This window comes from Hyperolius riggenbachi, chromosome 4, assembly GCF_040937935.1.
Source record: "Hyperolius riggenbachi isolate aHypRig1 chromosome 4, aHypRig1.pri, whole genome shotgun sequence".
In the NCBI taxonomy this organism is placed as follows: Eukaryota; Metazoa; Chordata; class Amphibia; order Anura; family Hyperoliidae; genus Hyperolius; species Hyperolius riggenbachi.
The window spans coordinates 392,924,248-392,944,841 of NC_090649.1; the positions used below are offsets into that span (position 1 = coordinate 392,924,248).

A 20,594-nucleotide genomic window follows, 5' to 3' on the forward strand; every position below is an offset into this window, starting at 1 on the left:
TTAGGATTAGAAAAAGTGGGCAAAGCCAACACTAGTCAAATACATACCCGGGCAACGCCGGGCGACCAGCTAGTATATATATATATATATATATATATATATATATATATATATATATATATATATATATATATATATATATATAATTTTAGTAGTTATATAGCGCCGACATATTACGCAGCGCTGTACAGTGTATATATATATATATTGTATTGTCACTAACTGTCCCTCAAAGGAGCTCACAATCTATTCCCTACTATTATCATATGTCTATGTATGTATTATGTAGTGTAAGTACTGTAGTCTAGGGCCAATTTAGGGGTTAGCCAATTAACTTATCTGTATGTTTTTGGGATACATACATACACACACACACACACACACACACACACACACACACACACACACACACACACACACACACACACACACACACCCACTGCATACATGGGAGGAAAAAGAGGGAGAAATAACAGAATCTAACATTAGAAAAAACAGAAAGTTATGTAAGTTATGGCCATAGTGACTTCTCTGTGTGAGCATTTCAATCATTTTAATTCTGGGTATGACCCCTGATTTATTTGGCGAATAAAGTTCATTCTGATTCTGTATGACTATATTCTGTACTGGAATTGAATGGTGTACAGTGATGATTGTAATGTGTTAAGTTTCATAATTACGATCAGAGCCGTAATGGAAGAATCATAATCCTAAATTCTGCTAAATTCTGCATACTTATGACCATACAAAAATTACGATTGTTTTCACAGTTGGGTTCCTTTTCCATAATTATGAGTATTTCTTGGACGAATTTCAGTGTAATACATGAAATTACAATTTCACATTCTTCTGTTACCCGCTAAATTTACGAACAAAACACAAAACTACTATTTAGCGCAAAAATTACAAATTATGAAATTACTAATTCTCTGATAATTATGATTTACAATTTTGTGCTGTAATTGTAAATTCTGGGTCATAATTATGAAAACACAAAACTTAGGCTCATCATTGTTAGATTAGGAGACAATGCGTGTAAAAGTATGTGGTGTTTGACTTTTCTGTGGCTTGAGCATGGATGCCTCCTAGTTCAGCCATGGGAGGCATTTGAAGAGCTGCCACTGGAAGAAAAGGGAAAACATTAGTACTGTGCTTGCAGGAGGCCACACATGCGCAGTAGTAGTACTGCAAATGGTAAACAACACCTGCTTGGGGGAAGGAGAAGGTCACGGGGAAGGATCCGGAGGCAGCGGCTCTCAGAGAAAGAGGTTGCATGGCACTGCTGCAGTGAGTGCAATGATTAGTAGTGCTCATGCAGGAAGTGGGTGTGGTGCAGCTAGTTAGTTGGGTATCAGATAGGATAGAGAGAGAGGTGCGGTGGGGTAAAAAGTGAAAGAGGAGAGATGGATCTTAAAAGCCTGGTAACTGAGTGAAAAACTGGCCAGCAGGGAAAAGTAAGAAAACAGGGAATGTTGTTAAGTGAAAAGTGAAAATCAATCCTCCATTAGAGAAACCTAAATCAGAGATAAAAAAAAAGGTTTCAAGATTAATATACCTTATCACAGTATCAGGCAAAATCAGGCGCATGCGGCTCCCGGTCAGACAAATCGGGCACAGCCATGGACTTTAATTGAAAATATTGGCAAGCCAGAGCCAAAAGGGAAATTTGGGTGTCAGGCAACGCCCGATAATTATAGTTTTTTGCAGGGTTTTTTCTCTGGCTTTAAGCTGGCGAGAAAGAGGAAATTCGAGCGCCAGGTGGCTCCTGGTAATTATGGCTTTTTGCTGTTCTTCTTCCCAATTTTTTTGTGCACAGGGATGGTTACAGTTAGGCACCAGAAAGAGGGTTTGTGCAGGGGGGAGCAGTTAGGTTTAAGCACCACCAGGGGGTCTTAGGGTTAGGCACCACCAAAGGGGGTTAGGGTTAGGCATTAGGAAGGGGATTTGTGCAGGGGAGGAGGTTAGAGTCAGGCATCAGGAAGGAGGTTTGTGCAGGGGGATGGTTAGGGTTAGGCAACACGGGGGGTCTTAGGGTTAGGCACCCCCAGGGGAGGTTAAGGTTAGGTTCTGTGTGAGAGTAAGGTTAGGTTTAGCTATAGTAAAATATCAGTAACAATTACCAATAGTTTACTAATGAAAATGAACACTTTAAATAGTAGCGTATCGGTTAATTTACCAATATTCTACTATCGGCACTGTACCTGCGCCCGCTTTTCTAAGGCGCCCAAAATTCTTGTACTCCTTATCAAGTCTTCAGTGGAAAGCCAAAGTAAGGTTGCTAGAGACTTCTTTATTTAGGCTGATTCTTCATTACAATAGAGGGGGGCAGATCGACTAAAGAGGAACTAGTTTTTAGTGAACCTGACTGTAATTGTTTGAAAGAAAGGGGAAGAACCGAGAGCCCAATATGGTGTAGTATGTTAATGAGGTGATGTCTGATGCAACACACACAATGGTTATACTCACAAGGACGGGTCGCCTCCAAGGCAACCACTGGATAAGCAGGCGGGGAGAATTGTAACCTGACCCCGCTCAGGGTTAAGAAGTCGCTCTCTGTAGATAGAAGAAAATGGGGATACACCCCTCCACCAAGGGTGGACTAAACAGTTATGTGGTATAACAACAGAGGCGCCAAGTAGAGTAAAATTAGTTAAAATTGTTAAAAAGGGGGAAGTGGGTGGACTCACCTCCCTTCTGAAAAAATGGCCAGACAACGGGCAGGTTACTTCAAGTTTAAAGTAACATTTATTATGAGCTCCAAAAGTGCAACGCGTTTCACGGGTAACAGTCCGCTTCTTCAGGCAAACAATTTTTGGAGGGAGCAAAGTCGGGTCAAGAGCCAGATATAGCGCCTCTGTGGCTCAGAGGCGCTATATCTGGCTCTTGACCCGACTTTGCTCCCTCCAAAAATTGTTTGCCTGAAGAAGCGGGACTGTTACCCGTGAAACGCGTTGCACTTTTGGAGCTCATAATAAATGTTACTTTAAACTTGAAGTAACCTGCCCGTTGTCTGGCCATTTTTTCAGAAGGGAGGTGAGTCCACCCACTTCCCCCTTTTTAACAATTTTAACTAATTTTACTCTACTTGGCGCCTCTGTTGTTATACCACATAACTGACTGTAATTGTGCACTCAATGAATCACTCCATATTCCTTATTACCCGTAGTGACTTGCACCTCATTACTCGTTCTGACAGAAGACAAAGTTACCTTAAGTAAGTTTATATTACCTAAGGTGTCAAGCAGAAAATAAATGTGGCAGCCAACCTGAAAGGAAAAGAAGATCACTTTAAGTTGTAACGGAAAAATACTTAGAAGAAATTGCATGTTTTAACTTGCCAGTAGCAATACTGTTAACTGTAGCGAACCTGTGAAGAAAATAGAATAGTCATACATTTTTGTTGAAGATACCCAGAAAAATTGTAATGTTAAGCTTACCTTTAGAAGTTCTGTCAGTTACAGTGCATCTGAGGAAAAGGAAAAAATAGCAATTAGTTCAGAATTATTATAGAACACAGGAAGATTTGTATGACTATATTTATGTGTAGACATAAATTATGAAGAATAGTGATGTAGAGGAACTGTCTTTGAAATATATTTGAAACTATTGTGCAACGGATCTGTTGGGTCTGCAGCAAAAATGCAAAGTCCCAACCTGCACGATTCTTCCGGATAAGCAAATGTGTTTCCCATAGAAGCCTACGGTGGAAATGCATCACCTCCGGATTATATAGGGACCTCAACGGACCCCCAGAACGCTCCGGCTGGTCATTTGGGATCCAGTGCTAATTTGAATCCAGCCCTAAGGTCTAAGAGGATTCTAAAATGGTGTGCTGCTAGGTCTAATTGTGCCTAAATCAATAAAGATGCTTAAAGCAAACTCAAGCCCGCATTAAAAAAAAAGTTAGATACTTACCTAAGAAGAGGAAAGCCTCTGGGTCCTCCATAGCTTCCCACTTCCTCCTCGACCCTACCACTGCTGCCCATGACCATTGTTTATTTTGAAGCGACTCTGCTCTTCGTGCATGAGTGTGGCCCTACTGCACTTGTGCAAGTAAGGCGGAAACAACCTGCACAGGACTGCTTGTACTCACAAAGGTGCATGCTGCTGCGTTCGTTCATGGCTTTTTGGGGGGGTTGCCTCAGGTTCTTTCTAACTAGCACCACAATGATGTTTAGCCTGGAAAGATTGGGGGGGGGGCATGCACAGAGGAGTATGAGGAGATAGCTGTCTGTAGCATTGAAAGTCCATGCTGCATCATCTTGCAGAGTATCGTCAGCTAAGTGCTCCTGGAGAAATAAAAACAAACACATAGCGTAAGCGTGTGTGTCACAGAGGCTAATAACTGATATACAAGTGTAATTCTAGTACTTAAAGAGACTCCGAAACAAAAATTGCATCCTGTTTTTTATCATCCTACAAGTTCCAAAAGCTATTCTAATGTGTTCTGGCTAACTGCAGCACTTTATACTATCACTGTCTCTGAAATAAATCAATGTATCTTTCCCCTGTCAGACTTGTCGGCCTGTGTCTGGAAGGCTGCCAAGTTCTTCAGTGTTGTGGTTCTGCTATGAACTCACCCTTTCAGGCCCCTCTCTGCACACTGCCTGTGTGTTATTTAGATTAGAGCAGCTTCTCTCTTCTCTCTTATCTTTTACAAGCTGGATAAATCGTCCTCTGAGCTGGCTGGGCTTTCACATACTGAGGAATTACAAACAAGGGCAGAGCTGTTTGCAGGAAGAAAAGAGCAGCCTGAAACTTCAGTGCATGGGGGAAAGAAACACACAAATGATCTCTTGAGATTCAAAAGGAATGCTGTATACAGCCTGCTTGTGTATGGATGTATTTTTCTATGTGTGGACATGCTGTACATCAACCTACTTCCTGTTTTGGTGGCCATTTTGTTTGTTTACAAACAAACTTTTTAAAACTGTTTTTAACCACTTTTAATGCGTCGAGGAGCGGCGAAATTGTGACAGAGGGTAATAGGAGATGTCCCCTAACGCACTGGTATGTTTACTTTTGAGCAATTTTAACAATACAGATTCTCTTCAAGGATCCTTGAACAAATGCACAATTCATCGCCCTCTGACTGAGATGTAACTGGTAAATCTGTGCCCTTGGCATGAATCTTGCAAAATTGCCCCCCCCTAACATTTTGGGACCACATAGGATCCCTGCTATGTCATTAGAATAACATAAATCTGAACACGAACATAATTCACCAAGTACCATTCTCCCACAGCTCTTCAAATGGTATGTTTAAGGCAATAAAAATGCATCCTACTGATTTTTTTGCTCCAGGCAAGGTGAGTCATATAACATCAAAATAACCTGCTATCCAAAGTAAATAAAATTGCTATGCAGCACTAAAAAACCTGCTGAACCATTGTTAATCTTAGACTGCCGACTCCATCCAATTCTTCTTTGATATTAAGATGCAGTTAAATTTTGCATCAAACAGAGCTTTCCATGCGTAAAGGGTTCCGTGCACACGTCAAGATAAATATCAACCTATATTTCACATACAGAGTTATTACTCTGCTGCAGCTTTCAGAGTTGAATTTTATATCCCGGATTTAATAAACTTAAAACTCAAATCCACTTTGCCGGCGCAATTATATTTTTAAAAAATCAAATCAATTAAAATATGTAACAATCTTACTTATTTATAGATTCATTTACAGATATAGGTTGCCCCGTTAAATGAACAAAATAGACACTGTAGGTATTGGATGCTAGCATAATACTGCCCAGTGGTGTATCTACCATAGGGCTGCAGGTGCCTACAGCACCGGGCGTAGCCATGGCTAGGGGTGCCGCTGTGGTGCTCAGCCACTGTGTTCTTTCACCTGGAACCTATTTTCATAGTTCGGGCAACATTCTGAAAAATAGTAGCAGGCAGTGCAGAGGACTGTACTACTTCCTGCACTAGATGTAGCACCCCTCCCCCTTCCTGTCCCATAGGCAATGTGTCTCCTTGCTCTCTACACACAGCCTGCAGTGAGTTAATGTGCAAAGCAGCAGGGTGAGTAGAGAGAATGATTGCTGTGCTGTGCTGTAGCTGGCACATTAGCAGGGAGAGGTGGCAGGATGTGTTTAGTGCTTCAGAAGTTGCCTGTCATTAGTAGTCATGTGCACTGGCTGCTGTAATACCAGAGTGCCCTGGACTATTGCTTATTTATCCTGATTAGAGATGCTCAAATCCGGCCTCGGATGAAATCCGGATAGTTGTTATCCGGATTTCATCCAGTTAAATGAAATCACCTGTGCGGGGTGGGCTGAGGGGGTTAATCTTACCTATCTGACGTCTTCTTAGGTCCGTCCCTCGGTGCCTCCCATGATGCGGTCCACGCGGAAGGAGGAAGTGTTTGTAATCACGTGACCGCCGCATGGACTGCATCGTGGGATGCGCCGAGGGATGGAGCTAAGAAGACATCAGATAGGTAAGATCCCTGTGGGCGGACAATATCGGGGAGTCGAGCGGAAGATAAGGAAGCGCCCACGGGGACGAGCGGGAATCGATCCAGACGGTGGCAGTGACGAGCGAGATGCGGCGGGAGTAGAGTTGAGCCGAAATTTTCGTAATTTCGCATTACTATAATTACGCATGCAAAATTTGCGATTACGATGCGAAATTACGGTAGCGTAATTGCCATTAAAATCATAATTGAAAATACCGTAAGCGTAATTTTCAACGCGTAATTTCGCATTTCGTTCATGCCGTAATTTCGCATTAAACGCTACCGTAATTTCGCGTTAAATCGTAACGCTCCGTATAATATAAAAAAGCCGCCAACTTTAAGGGTTAATAGCAAAGCCCCCTTAAATGCTAAGAGCCTCAAATTTGGAGAATATAGTAAGGAGATCAGGAGGAATAAGAGGAACATTTTTTTTTTCAAAAATACCTTATAGTTTTTGAGAAAATCGATGTTAAAGTTTCAAAGTAAAAATGTATACATTTAAAAACCCGCCGACTTTAACGGTTAATAGCAAAGCCTGCTTAAAGTTTAGGAACACCAAATTCCTAGGGTATATTAAGGGGATCAGTGGGAATAAGAGGAAAAAAATTTTTTTCAAAAAGACCTTATACTTTTTGAGAAAATCGATTTTTAAGTTTCAAGGGCAAAAATGTCTTTCAAATGCGGAAAATGTCAGTTTTTTTTTGCACAGGTAACAATAGTGTATTATTTTCATAGGTTCCCCCAAGTGGGAAGAGTTTTACTTACTTCGTTCTGAGTGTGGGAAATATAAAAGAAAAACGACGTGGGGTCCCCCCTCCCAGACCTCTTTAACCCCTTGTCCCCCATGCAGGCTGGGATAGCCAGAATGCGGAGCACCGGCCGCGTGGGGCTCCGCACCCTGACTATACCAGCCCGCATGGTCCATGAATTGGGGGGTCTCGAAAGGGGAGGGGCAGCCAAGCTTTCCCCTCCCCCTCCGAGCCCTTGTCCAATCCAAGGACAAGGGGCTCTTCTCCACCTCCGATGGGCGGTGGAGGTGGAGGCCGCGATTTCCTGGGGGGGGGGGGGGGGGGGTTCATGGTGGAATCTGGGAGTCCCCTTTAAAAAGGGGTCCCCCAGATGCCCACCCCCCCCCCCTCCCAGGAGAAATGAGTATAGAGGTACTTGTACCCCTTACCCATTTCCTTTAAGAGTTAAAAGTAAATAAACACACAAACACTTAGAAAAAGTATTTTAATTGAACAAAAAACATAACCACGAAAAAAGTCCTTTAATATTCTTAATTAACCATTAATACTTACCTGTCCCTTTAAATAAATGATCCCTCGCAATAGCCTCGGAAATGTTCTATCAGTTACAATGTAACAAAGTTTGTTACATTGTAACTACGCCGCTCCCGACGTCACTCGCCGCTCAGCCACCGCACGGATCTTTGAATTTGGGCTCCAAGGAGCCCCATTGGTCCTTAGCAGACCAATAGGGTTCCTTCTGATTTGAAGGAACCCCATTGGTCTGCTAAGGACCAATGGGGCTCCTTGGAGCCCAAATTCAAAGATGCTTAGAGAGCTCTAAGCTATATAGCTCAGAGCTCTGTCGGGTCCGGACTCCGTGCAGGACGCTAAGTCCCGGCCGGCTCCGCTGCCCTCCCCGCCTCTCCCACATGTCACCCACATGTCACCCACATGTGGGTGACATGTGGGTGACAGATGTGGGCGGGGTGGACAGCGGGAGCTGCGGGGACTTAGCGTCCTGCACGGAAGCGTATGCGGCGGCTGAGCGGCGAGTGACGAGCGGCGAGTTCCACCATGAACCCCCCCCCCCAGGAAATCGTGGCCTCCACCTCCACCGCCCATCGGAGGTGGAGAAGAGCCCCTTGTCCTTGGATTGGACAAGGGCTCGGAGGGGGAGGGGAAAGCTTGGCTGCCCCTCCCCTTCTGAGACCCCCCAATCCATGGACCATGCGGGCTGGTATAGTCAGGGTGCGGAGCCCCACGCGGCCGGTGCTCCGCATTCTGGCTATCCCAGCCTGCATGGGGGACAAGGGGTTAAAGAGGTCTGGGAGGGGGGACCCCACGTCGTTTTTTTTTTATATTTCCCACACTCAGAACGAATTAAGTAAAACTCTTCCCACTTGGGGGAATCTATGAAAATAATACACTATTGTTACCTGTGCAAAAAAAACTGACATTTTCCGCATTTAAAAGACATTTTGGCCCTTAAAACTTAAAAATCGATTTTCTCAAAAACTATAAGGTCTTTTTGAAAAAAAAAATTTCCTCTTATTCCCACTGATCCCCTTAATATACCCTAGGAATTTGGTGTTCCTAAACTTTAAGCAGGCTTTGCTGATAACCGTTAAAGTCGGCGGGTTTTTTAAATGTATACATTTTTACTTTGAAACTTTAACATCGATTTTCTCAAAAACTATAAGGTCTTTTTGAAAAAAAAAATGTTCCTCTTATTCCTCCTGATCTCCTTACTATATTCTCCAAATTTGAGGCTCTTAGCATTTAAGGGGGCTTTGCTATTAACCCTTAAAGTTGGCGGCTTTTTTATATTATACGGAGCGTTACGATTTAACGCGAAATTACGGTAGCGTTTAATGCGAAATTACGGCATGAACGAAATGCGAAATTACGCGTTGAAAATTACGCTTACGGTATTTTCAATTTCCTCTTATTCCTCCTGATCTCCTTAATATATTCTCCAAATTTGAGGCTCTAAGCATTTAAGGGGGCTTTGCTATTAACCCTTAAAGTCGGTGGCTACCTAACATTGATCCATGCGTCAACTTTTCCGCTTGGGAGCATGGCCATACGCATTAATTTCGTAATTTCGTAATACCCACTGTAATGCGAAAATTACGCGAAAATTACGCTTACGCGAAATTTCGCGAAATCCTTCTTCATTACGATTATGTACTTACGGCCATAATCGTAATTACACTAATTACGCGAAATTTCGCGAAATCGTAATTACGTCATTACGCTCATCTCTAGGCAGGAGTCGATCCGGCGGCTAATCGAGCCGCCGGGTCGACCCATGCATGACCAGCATTATGTCCTACCATATTATTATTGTGCATTTATTTAACACTGATATCTTCTGAACTTTACACAGTACATAGTCATGTCACTGACTGTCACAATCTAATCCTACCATAGTCATAGTCCAATGTAATACCCTATTATTATTATTATGTATTTATATAGCACTGACATCTTCTGCAGCACTGTATAGAGAACAGAGTTTCATAATGTTTAGCTCCGTCAACATGCTGAAGACTCCTTCTCCCCAAAAATCCCCCAATATCCCCCAATATTTTCAGCAACACTCCGCGCCCCAACTGGTCAACTCTCCCATGAAAAAAATGGTTGTTGGGGGGGGGGGGCATTTCTGTAAATCAGCTGTGCCCAACCTACGGCCCGCGGGCCATTTGTGGCCCGCGAGGCCAGTTTATGTGGCCCACGCGGAGGTGTCCTGCAGAGGGAGAGGATCGGGTGGTTATAGGCTGCCCGCGGAGGGAGAGGATCGGGTGGTTATAGGCTACCCGCGGAGGGAGAGGATCGGGTGGTTATAGGCTGAGGACGGAGGGAGAGGATCGGGTGGTATTGCTACAGACCGTTATCCTAGCATCGGCATTCGGCAAGAAAGTAGTTCCGCGCATACACCCGCGTGTGCTGCCTGCTGCGTATTCAGCCCCGGGTAGCGCTGGGATAGTTAGAAAGCCTTCCTCATTGGTTACTGCAGGAACCTTCCTCCAATAGGAATCAACCTAATTCCTATTGGAGGAAGATTCCTGCAGTAACCAATGAGGAAGGCTTTCTAACTATCCCAGCGCTACCCGGGGCTGAATACGCAGCAGGCAGCACACGCGGGTGTATGCGCGGAACTATTTTCTTGCCGAATGCCGATGCTAGGATAACGGTCTGTAGCAATACCACCCGATCCTCTCCCTCCGTCCTCAGCCTATAACCACCTCTCCCTCCGCGGGCAGCCTCCGTCCTCAGCTCAGGACACCGCGGGGAACCCCCTCAGGCCCACACAGAGCCGACAGCCCCCTCAGGCCCACACAGAGCCGACAGCCCCCTCAGGCCCACACAGAGCCGACAGCCCCCTCAGGCCCACACAGAGCCGGCAGCCCCCTCAGGCCCACACAGAGCCGACAGCCCCCTCAGCCAGCACAGAGCCGACAGCTCCCTCAGGCCCACACAGAGCCGACAGCCCCCTCAGGCCCACAGCCCCCTCAGGCCCACACAGAGCCGACAGCCCCCTCAGCCAGCACACTACAGGCAGGCCACGTGTGAGTAATTAGGCCTCTGTTCCTCCTCAGCAGAGCTGACAGCCTCCTCAGCCAGCACACATTTCAGGCTGGACTCTGATACCATTGCTGCATTAATATCTGCCCTGTGCATACACCCAGGTACCGTACTGGACTCTGATACCATTGCTGCAGCCAGCACAGAGCCGACAGCCCCCTCAGCCAGCACAGAACCGACAGCCCCCTCAGCCAGCACAGAGCCGTCAGCCCCCTCAGCCAGCACAGAGCCGACAGCCCCCTCAGGCCCACACAAAGCCGACAGCCCCCTCAGCCAGCACAGAGCCGACAGCCCCCTCAGCCAGCACAGAGCCGACAGCCCCCTCAGGCCCACACAGAGCCGACAGCCCCCTCAGGCCCACACAGAGCCGACAGCCCCCTCAGGCCCACACAGAGCCGACAGCCCCCTCAGCCAGCACAGAGCCGACAGCTCCCTCAGGCCCACACAGAGCCGACAGCCCCCTCAGCCAGCACAGAGCCGACAGCCCCCTCAGCCAGCACAGAGCCGACAGCCCCCTCAGCCAGCACAGAGCCGACAGCCCCCTCAGGCCCACACAGAGCCGACAGCCCCCTCAGGCCCACACAGAGCCGACAGCCCCCTCAGCCAGCACAGAGCCGACAGCCCCCTCAGCCAGCACAGAGCCGACAGCCCCCTCAGCCAGCACAGAGCCGACAGCCCCCTCAGCCAGCACAGAGCCGACAGCCCCCTCAGCCAGCACAGAGCCGACAGCCCCCTCAGCCAGCACAGAGCCGACAGCCCCCTCAGCCAGCACAGAGCCGACAGCCCCCTCAGGCCCACACAGAGCCGACAGCCCCCTCAGGCCCACAGCCCCCTCAGGCCCACACAGAGCCGACAGCCCCCTCAGCCAGCACACTACAGGCAGGCCACGTGTGAGTAATTAGGCCTCTGTTCCTCCTCAGCAGAGCTGACAGCCTCCTCAGCCAGCACACATTTCAGGCTGGACTCTGATACCATTGCTGCATTAATATCTGCCCTGTGCATACACCCAGGTACCGTACTGGACTCTGATACCATTGCTGCATTAATCTGCCCTGTGCATACACCCAGGTACCGTACTGGACTCTGATACCATTGCTGCATTAATCTGCCTCTGCACATACACGGGCACACTCAGGGCCGGATTACCGACCAGGCAACAAAAGCAGTCGCTTGGGGCCCCCATTCAGAGTCAAAGGGGCCCCATTAGCACATAAACCAGCCCTTGCCATCCTGTCAGCGGTGGCTGGATGGTATAATGGTTAAAGGGACTCTGAGCAGTGCAGTAACTATGGAAAGATGCATATCATTTTACAGCTCTCTTTCTCCTCTTTCCAATGATATCCAAACGGGCCCACACAGAGCCGACAGCCCCCTCAGCCAGCACAGAGCCGACAGCCCCCTCAGCCAGCACAGAACCGACAGCCCCCTCAGCCAGCACAGAGCCGACAGCCCCCTCAGGCCCACACAAAGCCGACAGCCCCCTCAGCCAGCACAGAGCCGACAGTCCCCTCAGCCAGCACAGAGCCGACAGCCCCCTCAGGCCCACACAGAGCCGACAGCCCCCTCAGGCCCACACAGAGCCGACAGCCCCCTCAGGCCCACACAGAGCCGACAGCCCCCTCAGCCAGCACAGAGCCGACATTTCTGTAAATCAGCTGTGCCCAACCTACGGCCCGCGGGCCATTTGTGGCCCGCGAGGCCAGTTTATGTGGCCCACGCGGAGGTGTCCTGCAGAGGGAGAGGATCGGGTGGTTATAGGCTGCCCGCGGAGGGAGAGGATCGGGTGGTTATAGGCTACCCGCGGAGGGAGAGGATCGGGTGGTTATAGGCTGAGGACGGAGGGAGAGGATCGGGTGGTATTGCTACAGACCGTTATCCTAGCATCGGCATTCGGCAAGAAAGTAGTTCCGCGCATACACCCGCGTGTGCTGCCTGCTGCGTATTCAGCCCCGGGTAGCGCTGGGATAGTTAGAAAGCCTTCCTCATTGGTTACTGCAGGAACCTTCCTCCAATAGGAATCAACCTAATTCCTATTGGAGGAAGATTCCTGCAGTAACCAATGAGGAAGGCTTTCTAACTATCCCAGCGCTACCCGGGGCTGAATACGCAGCAGGCAGCACACGCGGGTGTATGCGCGGAACTATTTTCTTGCCGAATGCCGATGCTAGGATAACGGTCTGTAGCAATACCACCCGATCCTCTCCCTCCGTCCTCAGCCTATAACCACCTCTCCCTCCGCGGGCAGCCTCCGTCCTCAGCTCAGGACACCGCGGGGAACCCCCTCAGGCCCACACAGAGCCGACAGCCCCCTCAGGCCCACACAGAGCCGACAGCCCCCTCAGGCCCACACAGAGCCGACAGCCCCCTCAGGCCCACACAGAGCCGGCAGCCCCCTCAGGCCCACACAGAGCCGACAGCCCCCTCAGCCAGCACAGAGCCGACAGCTCCCTCAGGCCCACACAGAGCCGACAGCCCCCTCAGCCAGCACAGAGCTGACAGCCCCCTCAGCCAGCACAGAACCGACAGCCCCCTCAGCCAGCACAGAGCCGTCAGCCCCCTCAGCCAGCACAGAGCCGACAGCCCCCTCAGGCCCACACAAAGCCGACAGCCCCCTCAGCCAGCACAGAGCCGACAGCCCCCTCAGCCAGCACAGAGCCGACAGCCCCCTCAGGCCCACACAGAGCCGACAGCCCCCTCAGGCCCACACAGAGCCGACAGCCCCCTCAGGCCCACACAGAGCCGACAGCCCCCTCAGCCAGCACAGAGCCGACAGCTCCCTCAGGCCCACACAGAGCCGACAGCCCCCTCAGCCAGCACAGAGCCGACAGCCCCCTCAGCCAGCACAGAGCCGACAGCCCCCTCAGCCAGCACAGAGCCGACAGCCCCCTCAGCCAGCACAGAGCCGACAGCCCCCTCAGCCAGCACAGAGCCGACAGCCCCCTCAGCCAGCACAGAGCCGACAGCCCCCTCAGGCCCACACAAAGCCGACAGCCCCCTCAGCCAGCACAGAGCCGACAGCCCCCTCAGGCCCACACAGAGCCGACAGCCCCCTCAGGCCCACAGCCCCCTCAGGCCCACACAGAGCCGACAGCCCCCTCAGCCAGCACACTACAGGCAGGCCACGTGTGAGTAATTAGGCCTATGTTCCTCCTCAGCAGAGCTGACAGCCTCCTCAGCCAGCACACATTTCAGGCTGGACTCTGATACCATTGCTGCATTAATATCTGCCGTGTGCATACACCCAGGTACCGTACTGGACTCTGATACCATTGCTGCATTAATCTGCCCTGTGCATACACCCAGGTACCGTACTGGACTCTGATACCATTGCTGCATTAATCTGCCTCTGCACATACACGGGCACACTCAGGGCCGTATTACCGACCAGGCAACAAAAGCAGTCGCTTGGGGCCCCATTCAGAGTCAAAGGGGCCCCAGTAGCACATAAACCAGCCCTTGCCATCCTGTCAGCGGTGGCTGGATGGTATAATGGTTAAAGGGACTCTGAGCAGTGCAGTAACTATGGAAAGATGCATATCATTTTAAAGCTCTCTTTCTCCTCTTTCCAATGATATCCAAACGGCTGCTCTATGCCTTTTAGTTTTCGATATATTCGCGATTGAAATCGCGGCCACAGGACGACTTTTCTCCAAAGTCAGCGGTGGCTAGAAGGTATAATGGTTAAAGGGACTCTGAGCAGTGCAGTAACTATGGAAAGATTCATATCATTTTGAAGCTCTCTTTCTTCTCTTTCCAATGATATATAAACAGCTGCTCTATGCCTTTTAGTTTTCGATATTTTCGCGATCGAAATCGTGGCCACAGGACGACTTTTCTCCAAAGTCAGCGGTGGCTGGATGGTATAATGGTTAAAGGGACTCTGAGCAGTGCAGTAACTATGGAAATATGCATATCATTTTAAAGCTCTTTTTCTCCTCTTTCCAATGATATACAAACAGCTGCTCTATGCCTTTTAGTTTTTGATATTTTCACAATCGAAATCACGGCCACAGGACGACTTTTCTCCAAAGTTGGCAGCTCGATTCAGCACAATGCAATGAAATATAAGGAACCCAGGGGGATATAATTACAAACCTCATGCTGGTAGGTGTGAGGATGTAATGAATTAGTTGTGGGTATGCTTAAAGGCATATCCACAGGCACTGCTTGGAGTCCCTTTAAGGGCTCTGCCGCTGACACAGGAGACCAGGGTTCGAATCTCAGCTCTGCCTGTTCAGTAAGCCAGCACCTATTCAGTAGGAGACCGTAGGCAAGTCTCTCTAACACTGCTACTGCCTATAGGGCGCGTCCTAGTGGCTGCAGCTCTGGCGCTTTGAGTCCACCAGGAGAAAAGCGCGATATAAATGTTATTTGTCTTGTCTTGTCAAATGATGCCGTGCGCTGCTGATTGTCTTCAGAGCCAGGCTCTCCTCCTAGGTCCCCCTCCTGCTACTGTGCGCTCTGCCACTGCCCACTCCACCCTCCCTTCCCACAGAGAACCACAGCTGCAGCAAGAATGATAGCAGCAGATGGCAAACGCTCACTCACCTATCCATGATCCAAGCAATAGAGATCCCGTCTTCTGAAACCCATCTGTCTCTTCTACAGTGCAGCCGCTTGCTCTGAACTTCCTGATTCTCAGATCAGACATGAAGTAGGAAGTAGTAATAGTAGTAGTAACAGAGCGGCAGTACTCTAGAGGAGACAGATGGGCTCCGGATGACGGGACCTCTATTGCTTGGATCGCAATAGGTGAATGTGATTCATCTGGTGCTGTCATTCTCCCCCACTGCGGCTGCCTTCTCTGCTGGACTATCGTATTCACTGGGATGGAGGCTGCATGGTGGCTGTCTAGTTTGGGAGGAAATTGGTTGTTCGGTGGTGGGAGTGGTTATGTAATTCTGTCTGGGGAACGGCTTCCGGTTTGGCGGTGTCCAGAGCTTTCTGCTATTGCCAGGCTGGAGATGCAGGGGGAAAGTGCTGCTGCTGTGATATCTGGTGCCCTCTTCACAGGGGTGCTCCAGCCCCTGAGTGCAAATGTCCCAGCCATTCATCTCTCACTCTGCATTTTGCCGCTGCTATTCCCTGCATTGTGCACCCACAGAGGAAAGCGTGCTGTTGCCCATAGCAACCAGTAGCTCGGCTGCCCGGTGTGTGCGACATATTGCTGTGCAGCTGCATCTTCTGATTCTATTACGACATGATGGGGGGGCCCAAATCAGTTACTTTGCTTAGGGCCCATTTAGCCTTAATCCGGCTCTGGGCACACTACAGGCCCTGTAAGTGGCACAATGTCGGTTCGTAAAAAGCTGAAGGTGCACTTGGAGTGCAGAAATTTTCAAGAGAAGTGGACAAACTTGTATTTTTTCGTACAACATGAAGATAAACCATTGTGTCTCATCTGTAAGTATACAGCATCAGTGTTTAAGGAGTACAATGTCAAACGACACTATGAAACAAAACATAAGGCTAAGTATGATGAATATGTTGGTTTGCACAGAGAACAGAAAATTGCCAAATTGCGTGAAGAACTTGGTGGAATACCAAAAATGTTCAATCAAAAAAGAAAAGAGAATGAAGCAGCAGTCAGAGCAAGTTTTCGAGTGGCTCATATATTGAGTAGGGAAGCCAAACCATTTTCTGAAGGTGAATGTGTAAAAAGGTGCATCTTGGCTGTAGTGGAAGAACTGTGCCCCGAAAAAAAGAGTGAAATTGAAGCTGTTAGCTTGTCGCGTATGACTATCACGAGACGGGTGGAAGATTTGGGAAGCGATCTTCAGCTACAGCTAAAGAAAAAGGCAAGTCAGTTTGTAATGTTTTCAATTGCAGCTGATGAATCTACAGATGTGAGTGACACTGCTCAATTGTTAGTATTTATTCGTGGTGTTACCCCTATGTTTGAAATTACTGAGGAACTGGCAGCAATGAAGAGCATGCATGGAACAACTACTGGTGAAGACTTGTTCAGAGAAGTGTCAGAAGTGATCAATGACCTTGCGCTAGACTGGAGTAAATTAGTAGGAGTGACTACGGATGGTGCAAAAAGCATGGTTGGACGGCACAATGGATTGGTTGCAAGAGTAAGTCAAAAGGTGATCGAATCAAATGGATCTCGACCATTGGGGCTCCATTGCATTATACATCAGCAAAATCTCTGTGGGAAGCAGTTGAATTTGGAACATGTGATGAAAGTAGTTGTTCACTCTGTTAACTTCATAAGATCCCATGCACTGAATCACAGAACTTTCAGAAAATTACTAGATGAAATGGAATCAGAACACGAAGATGTCATTTATCATAGTGAAGTCCGCTGGTTGAGCAGGGGAAGGGTATTGAAACGCTTTTTTGAATTGCGACACGAGATCAATATCTTTATGACTGGAAAATCAAAGCAACTTCCTGAGCTTGGCGATCCCTCGTGGCTATGGGATTTGGCAATTCTCTGCGATTTGACGGAATATTTGAATGAGCTCAATGTCAAGCTGCAAGGCAAAAACAAACTTATCTGTCATGTGTATGCAGACATAAGTGCTTTTAAAACTAAATTGCAACTGTTCATAGAACAAGCAGAACAAGAAATATTGGTACACTTTCCAACCTGCGCTGCCTTGCGACAAGAACAGAGTAGTCCCTTCCCAAGGAGAAAAATGATTCAACTTTTGAAGCTGCTGAATTAAAGTTTTGAAGAAAGGTTTGAAGATTTTCACAGCCTCAAGAATGAAATCCGTTTGTTTGAAAACCCATTTTCAGTTGAGGTTTCCACTGCACCAAGTAATTTACAACTGGAACTGATTGAGTTACAATGCCAGACATCGCTGCAGGACAACTTTAGAGAAAAGTTGCTACCTGAATTTTATGCGGAACTCCCACTGCAGGACTTTCCAAATTTGCGGAAACACGGCCTGAAAATGGTCACAACTTTTGCCAGTACTTATGTCTGTGAGCAAACTTTCTCAGTGATGAAAAGGGCAAAAACTGGCTCACGTTCTCGCATCACAGATGATCATCTTGATTCTGTATTAAGAATAAATGTTACAAATTTGGAGCCAAATATCCAGAAATTGGTTTCTGAAAAACAGCCGCAAACTTCTCATTAAGAAAATGTACATCAAATGGTGAGTACAACAATTCTTATATTGTCGTTTTCTTTCCATTTCCAACACCATGTTAACTGTTACTAGAAAAACGTTAAAAGTTTTACATCGAAATTTTGTATGCATGTGTTCCGGCCCTCGAGATTTTTCTTGATTTGAAGTTCGGCCCTCGGGCCAAAAAAGGTTGAGCACCACTGCTGTAAATAATCAGCACCTGGTGTAAAATTCCCTAGGTACGCCACTGATACTTCCCTTGTTTGGCTCTCTGGTAAGGTCACATCTGTGAAATGGAATTCAGTTCTGAGTACTGATTTACAAGAGGGACATTGCAGTTTTAGAGCAGCCCAAAGCCTGTCTGCAGAGGTATCAAATGGTACCAAAGAGGGGGTAGGAGACACCCTCAATTCATCACTCCAGGATGATCGTGTACTGCCTATCCATCCTCTGAAAAATAGGGTGATCTGGATTTTTTTTAGAATTTCCCAGTTTACCCAGAGAAAAGGATGCACAGGGTCTTAAGGCTGACTGTAAATGTCCACAGAGAGATGGAAGACCCCCAAAACTCACTCCAAAATGACCTTGTGCTGCCTATTCATCCTTACCAAAAGAACATTTTTCTGCATTTGCTAGAATTTCCAGGTTTTTTGAGAGAATGCGCAGGGCCTGAAGGCTGACTGCACAGGTATCAAATAATACCAAACAATGGTGGTTGGAATCCCCATCCATTACTCCAGGATGACGGGATAGTTCCAATAGACTAGTGTACAGCACATTTTCCAATTTTTTTGCCGTTTTTCCAAAAGCGTCGGTCATAAAAGGTTAAAGATGGTTGTTCCAGTTGAACACAGGTGGCAACTTACACCCCTCCAGTGAACTAGCTTTTTTTCTTTGTCCAAATATCCAAAATGTTCCCTTTGCCCTCCTCAAAGGAGATCCCCTTCTCCTTCAGGGGTAGGTGCTCTACAGAGATAACACTCCTATGTTGGGCCTTGTGCTTAGTCAGGGGTTCCATGTACTCCCCAATGTACAAGTCTTTACACTTCTCATTACACTGAACTGCATGTTCTTTGTGCTGGATCCTTTAAATAGGAACTCCAGTGAAAATAATGTAATAAAAAAGTGCTTCATTTTTACAATTATTATGTATAAATGATTTAGTCAGCGTTTGCCCATTGTAAAATATTTTAAATCCCTGATTTATATTCTGACATTTATTACATGGTGACATTTTTACTGCTGGCAAGTGATGTAGCTGCTGTTTGCTGTTTTGGCAGTTGGAAACAGCTGTAAACAGCTATTTCCCACAATGCAACAAGGTTCACAGACAGGAAACTGCAAGGAGTACGTACTCAGAATTTCATACAGCGCTGATATTTTGGTCTGTTTGTGAAAAGGAATAGATTTCTCATGTAAAAGGGGGTATCAGCTACTGATTGGGATAAAGTTCAATTCTTGGTCGGAGTTTCTCTTTTTTTTAAACATGGTTTTATTGAAGATTCTGCATACATACAAATCAGAATAGCAATATCCTCATTACAATTACAGGAAATGGCACCGGAGATAACTTGAAGGATATCAGCATATCAAGCAGAGTATTCAAATAACCAAAGGGTATATGTCAACCGGACATAATGAACATAATATAAAAACAGTGAGTCTATCAGATACAATTCTTATAGCTGTTTACAGAGAGCCTAGAGTATAATAGAAGACCTTTACAAAATTACTGTCAATGGTGACAAGGTCCATTTGCTCCATACTTTATTGTATTTACCGGGACAGTTTCTATGCTGGTATACTAAGTTAATGTAAGGTAATACATTATTGACTTGAGTGATCCAATTGGACACCGTCGGTATTTGTGGTGTAATCCACCCTAGAGTAATAGATCTTCTTGCATACAGGAGGGTTTCACGTAATATGGTGCGCTCAAACTTGTTGTATTGCTGTTCAGGGATTATTCCCAATAAGCAAATTTTAGGATCTCGTACAACTGGTTTTTCCAATATTTCAGTTAGTATTCGGACAACCTGTGTCCAGAAGGAGAGTATTTGTGGGCACTCCCACAGCATGTGCCAGAAGTCGGCCGAGTCAGCCAAACACTTAGGACATATTGGGGGGTAGTTGTTTTTAATTTTTGATAATCGGAGGGGGGACAAATATGCTTGCCTAATTATATAAAATTGGATCAGTTTGCCATTAGCTGAGATAGCTGCTTGGGAAGGTGAATTAAGAGCTTCCTCCCATTCCTCATCATCCATATCAGCTACTAGACATGTCCATTTAGATTTAAGTAGATCTGTGTCCCTGTCGGCCAGTACTGTAATGAGGGAGGTATACAACATGGAGACTAGGCCACTCATACCTTGCGTACGTAATACCCCAATCAATGGAAAATCAGAAAAAGTCATTTGGAGGTTACCAAACTGAGTTTGCCAGCAATGTCTTAATTGCAAGTATTTATAGAACTGCTTATTGGTAAGATTATAGATTGATTTAAGTTGGTCAAAAGTCTTAAACACACCCTGGGTAATAAGATGAGCAAACACATTTACACCTATATTCTGCCACTCAAGGGCCCCGTGGAATGCTGCCAGATGTGGGTATTTGTGGTTAGTCCACAGGGGGGTGATTTCTAATGGAGCATTTATTTCAAATATACTTTTAGCAACCGCCCATATCTTAGCAGTTAGCCTATGAATACATGTGCTTCTGCC

The 20,594-nt window shown here is 47.0% G+C and overlaps 1 protein-coding gene across 1 annotated transcript; it reads left to right on the forward strand.

Moving 5' to 3' along the window:
• Window positions 1–16,074: 16,074 nt before the first annotated feature.
• On the forward strand, window positions 16,075–17,460 carry LOC137504831 (general transcription factor II-I repeat domain-containing protein 2-like). The gene has a single exon (XM_068233423.1). The coding sequence runs from the start codon at window positions 16,075–16,077 to the stop codon at window positions 17,458–17,460; it is 1,386 nt and encodes a 461-aa protein (XP_068089524.1).
• Window positions 17,461–20,594: the final 3,134 nt, after the last annotated feature.

Excerpts from the sequence above, each read along its gene's own strand:
- LOC137504831 (XM_068233423.1), top strand. The coding sequence starts at position 16,075 with ATGTCGGTTCGTAAAAAGCTGAAGGTGCACTTGGAGTGCAGAAATTTT.